The 5,520-nt window shown below is 25.4% G+C and overlaps 1 protein-coding gene across 1 annotated transcript in view; it reads right to left on the bottom strand.

Moving 5' to 3' along the window:
- LOAG_16889 (CBR-MIG-10 protein) overlaps window positions 1-2,601 on the bottom strand; it is a gene marked incomplete at both ends in the record, with an annotated part of 5,589 nt that extends 2,988 nt beyond the window's left edge. The window contains 4 exons of the mRNA XM_020449542.1: window positions 197-298; window positions 710-964; window positions 1,702-1,904; window positions 2,415-2,601. Coding sequence (XP_020306903.1) covers window positions 197-298; window positions 710-964; window positions 1,702-1,904; window positions 2,415-2,601 — 747 coding nt within the window. The remainder of the gene's footprint in view (window positions 1-196; window positions 299-709; window positions 965-1,701; window positions 1,905-2,414) is intronic.
- Between the last annotated feature and the right edge of the window lie 2,919 nt (window positions 2,602-5,520).

The raw sequence follows: 5,520 nt of genomic DNA, 5'->3' as shown, positions 1-5,520 counted from the left end.
TTAAAAAATTCCTTCAACACTTTTCGAAATTCATTTATTTTAATATCTATTTTTCTCGAAACAGCTCGAAAGAAAAAAAAACTACCAAACTCAAGATATCCAGTAGAATAGAAAAGAAAGATAAGATGGATTGGATGGAAGCGATACTGTAAGATAATAATAAGTATGATAATACTGTAAGATGATAATAATTAACCTTTGCAATCCTCAAAGCTACCATCCATTTGTGAAATGTTAACGCATCTTCAGTACAAACATATTTGATATATTTTGATGCTTTCACTTGAATTTTCGGATGCTAAAATTGTCACTAAGAATCGCTGAGATCATTGATATCGTCAATTTGGTGACAGTAAAATATAAATGAGTTAATTTTGTAAATGAGATGCAATTAGAATTAGAGAACTGAAAATCACTCAGAAATATCAATCCCATCTCATTAAGATATATGTGGAAAGAATTGAATACAAGAAAAACTAATTAATGAAAATAATTGAATCAAGTTGAAACAGTTAATTAAAAAATTTTATCATCCAATGTTCGGTAAATCAAAAAAATTGCTTATTCTAACATTATCATTATCATCAAAATTTTTGGACAAATAAAAATTCCAAATTTACTTTAGTATATTATTTAAATTTAAATTTGAATTAAATTTTTTAAATTAAATTTTAAAAGGAATAAAATAGTTTCCAAAGTATTGACATACTTTAATAGCAAAACCATAACTGGACGGTGCTTTATATTTCTTCTTCCAATCGGTAGCTGTATAAACTTGATTAGTTTGCATATTCATCAAACATTGCAAATCCTTCGAATTACGACTTTTACCCTTTGGACAATAATAGAGACCAGATAAGCGAAGCACGAAGAAATGTTTCTTCCATGATTTCTTACCATCTGATTTTAGAAATAACCAACCTTCTGTTTCCGGTGGTTGTACATTATCTCCTTCAAAAAATTCCTGAAATACGGAATACGGTAAGATGATAACATCCTATTAAATCAATCATTTATTAACTGTAACATGAATTATTAATTACGAATCACTAATTACGTCAATTGAATCATTAATTATGCGAATAAATTATCATTTGAAAACAAATAGAATATTTCCTTCTGTCTTTTTTCAAGTTTCGAAATTAAATTTCCAGAGATCAATGAGTGATATTTCATCGTTTTCAAAAGGTCATTAATATCAACTGATAACCGCACAAATTATCAAGAAGTAAGCATAACTAAGCATGATCTTACCTATAATTTGTAATAAAACCTTACCTTTACCTATACTCTACAATCAATAACATACAAATGTTGATAGTTACAGATGGTCAGTTGTGGTCAGATTCAAAAATATTACTTTTAAAATGATTATTATCTTGCTTATAAGATTATTTATTTAAGAAATTGAGACTTAATTGACATACCTATGCTTTAAATATTACTTTTCAAAGTGTACTGATAAAGTACATTGAAATACAATCATATCGAATTAGCGCAAATCATATATTACCGTAATTATACCTAACTTGAATTAGGAGAAATTAAATATTTCAATAATTATTTTCAATTATGATAATATGCGGGGGAATAACATCTCAGTTCTGTTCATTTCATTTCTTCTGGTGTTTTTTTTTTTTTGCCTCTCCTCCTCAATCTCCCAAATGAAGTACTCAGATAATTTAAAGATAAAAAACTTACCCTAATTACATGTCTTTTCGTATTTGGTGACGGTGGACCATGTACCAATGTATCGATGTTTTTCTGGGTTACAAGGAATTCTTCCGGTCGATCCAGAAATGAATATTTATCCAAACGTCGTGTAAAATATAATTTATTCTGAGAATTTAATGTCCACATCATAATATTTTCCACTAAATATTCATGATCCTCATAGATTCGTTCTGGAATAACATAAACAAAATGCTATACTTCCGGAAATGTGACATGACGGGAGAATAATAAATGAAAAGTAAACAAAACATTAACTTGTTTACTTTTTATTGTCATTTTTTAAAAGTATTAAAGTATGCAATAAATAAAATAAATTGATTTTTGTAATAATTTAGCTCCTACATTATATTCATATCAAGTGTTAACTTATCTCTTATCTAATCATATTTAAATTAATTTATATCGATCCATATTCATTAGCTAGTAAAATGGTTCAGTTTTGATATTCAAATATACGATATTAATTAATTTAGAAAAACTAGACTAATAAGTAATTATAAAATAAAAGTAAAAAGAAAAATTATGAAGTGATAATCTTATCACGGAGAATTTAGGAGAAAAATAAAGTTAATAAATTATAATATATTGATAACACTTTAACTACTTATCAGTTAATATATATTACTATGCAATTAATGAACTGATAAACAATTACTGTTTCAAGGTAAGAAAAAAGTTACTGATATAAAGGTCAGGATACTCTTCGACGATAGCATGATGATCACTTAATGGGACATTCAATTTGGAAGCAATTTGACGAATACATTCAGCAACTGTCCACCTTTCATCAATTAGTATAGAAATAGTTGATGAACCATCATCGATGAAAAATTTCACATAAATTTTTTTAATATCTGCTTCACGCATCTTCTCAAGCGCTTCTCGAATCTTTGCTGCTTTTATCTCATTAGCAGTAAGTGGTCGATTAGGTTGTTGTTGTTGTTGTTGTTGTTGTTGTGATGATGGTTGTTGTTGATGATGATGGTGATGATGATGATGATGATGAAGTTGAGAAGATTCCAAAGCAGAAGAAGTTGTGGATTGATTTGGAGAAGCCTGGAATTATCATCGTGATACAAATGAACAGGTAAGATAAATAATGAGTAAATAAATTAATGAGTGAGCAATTGGAAGAAAAATTCTGCTTTCAAAATAAATAATTATTATGATATTTGCATATATCAAAGTTTAAAAGATGGAACTTAATGTAAATGAAATGAATATTTCAATAAAATTATAAAACAATTATTGATATTTTTATTAAATAAATTAAAAAAGTTTATCTGGTTTAATCAACATTTGTTTAATTGGCAATTAAAAATCGTAATTAACAATCATTCTAATTAGTAATTGTTACTTGTAAACTTCTCAATCTGTTTCTGATCCTTTTTTGGGAAATAAAATGACCTTTTCATGACAATAAGAAAATAATTATAATCAAGAAATGGAGACAAAAAAAGATTTGTCAAATTATTTGATGACCTTATCTCAAAGATAATATAACAAGATGAAATGTTAGAAAAATTAAATTATTCACATTATTAAATTAGCATAATTAATAAAGGATTGAGAAACTTTTTTGAAAAAACAGACTTCACAAAGTATAAACTATTTGCCTAAGCCTTAACCTTACAAAAGATCTTTTATTATTTGATTGTGATATTTGTTTGTGGATAATAAATTGCTAAAATTCGTTGTGAAAAGAATTCGCTTTTAGCTGAAATCCAATTAATAGCTATGCTATAACAGTTACTCATCACATTCAAATGTCATATTCTGCTTCTTAATTAATCCAATAATTAAGATCAAAGATGGATGAATTAAAATTTTAATAAAACAGAAGGAAATGAAAAAATAGAAAAGTCATAAAATTTAGATAAGCTAGAAAATGAAAAATTTAATTTTCAAAGAGATATATTTGATCAAATTGCTCATTATTAGCTAATAAACATATCTTATTTAAAAAAAAATTTAATCAATGGTCAATTTTCACTACAGTGAAATTTACATTTCATAATATTTTAATTTAGAAATGAAAATTGAAATTAATAAAAGTAACAACATACCATAGAGATGAATGAAGGAGTATTGGCTATTATTGTGGTCAGTTGTGGAGTGGAAGTTTTTGCAAATGCTAATGACCGTTAAAAATGGGTTATGTAAAAAAAAAAAAAAAAGGAAAGAGAAAGAAAATTTTTACAATAAATGTCTATTTGCTTTTCCTTCTAGGCTTCTAAATGTGAATCATTTTGTACAATAATCATACAAAAATTCAAATGTTTCCTTTTTATTCCATTGAAAATTATCACATCCTTTCTAATTTTTTTTTCTCTCTTCTATTTGTAATAACTTTTAGAATTAATATGCTAATTATAATGTAGAGAAAATCCGGAAAAATCCGGAAATTATAAAATTATCCGGAAATTGATTGATCATTTAATAAGAAAGGAAAAGTATTTCTTATCAAAAAAAAATTATCTCTCATCTATAGTAATTTAATTTATGTATTTATTGAAGAATTAGAAAACGAATCAAACAAATAAGCTTAATGGTCATTCAATTTTTATTTGATGAAGTTAATAAAAATTTTCAAATGATATTTGTTAAAGAGTGGACAAAGAAAGAAAAAGTGGACAAGTAAATGGACAAGTACTTTATAGCATTTGTTGTGCAACAATGATTTTTTAGAAGAGTATGTAGTTAGAAAGAATAAATAAGAAAGAAAATTCCCTTTCTTTTTTTTTTTCTTTTTTTTTTTTGCAAAAATTCTTTGTGAGAAATGAACAAATAGATAGTATGAACAAGGGAAAAAGATTTCGTATATGTTTGGGATAAGTATTAATGATGATGACTCATACTCATTTTCTTTTCTTTTCTTCATCCGGTTTCACAAATCGGAAATTACAATACCTTCCTTTTAATGAAAGGATGTTAGGAAAATTTGCATAATATGATTTATTTACTAATATTTGAAATAATCAATATCCGTATTTGATCACATTCTTTCCGTTATGGATTATATTTCTATATTAAGAGCAATGATTTATCATTTATCACATTATCATTTGTTATTTACTAAATTGGACTATAAATAAATGAGGCTATTTATTAAATAATTAAGCTATCTGTTAATTAAATATTTTTATTAAATTATTTAATTAATAAGGCTATTTATTAATCTATTTGTTTAATAAATAGGATTGTTTATTAAATAAATAAAGCTATTTGTCAAGGCTAATAAATGCCTCATTTTATGCTTTCCAAAGTAGTGAGTAATTTTAAATGTATTCATATCAGGCTTATAAATTTTAATCAAAAATTTAAAAATTAGAAAATAAATGATATATTGTGAGAAATTAAAAAAGCTATATATAAAGATGTTCGAATTCAAACCTAAAAAAAAGTTAAAATAAAAATCTATTGAATATCATATATTTGAAGTTAGCCAAAATAGCAAAATGAAGAATGCGAAAATCTCGCCAAATTTCATCAAGATTTCTCGGATACAGGAGTTTTAGAATTTCTCGGATACAGGAGTTTTAGGATTTTTCGGATACAGGAGCTTTAGGATTTCTCGGATACAGGAGTTTCAGGAAAATAATCAATATGTTGACAGAAATTATGAAAATTATATGTTAAAAAATGTTCAACTTAAGGTAAAAATTTCTCGAACATAGCATCATTTAGTAAACTTTAAAAAATAAATAAATAAATAAAGATACAAATCTGATAAATGTTATTCATGTAAAGTTAGCAAAAAAAAAAAGAGTAAGGAAAATGAAGGAT

The sequence above is a fragment of the Loa loa genome, assembly GCF_000183805.2.
Source record: "Loa loa unplaced genomic scaffold supercont3.26, whole genome shotgun sequence".
In the NCBI taxonomy this organism is placed as follows: domain Eukaryota; kingdom Metazoa; phylum Nematoda; class Chromadorea; order Rhabditida; family Onchocercidae; genus Loa; species Loa loa.
The sequence above is the reverse complement of the archived record's forward strand: the minus strand, read 5'-3'. Positions and strand labels throughout refer to the sequence as shown.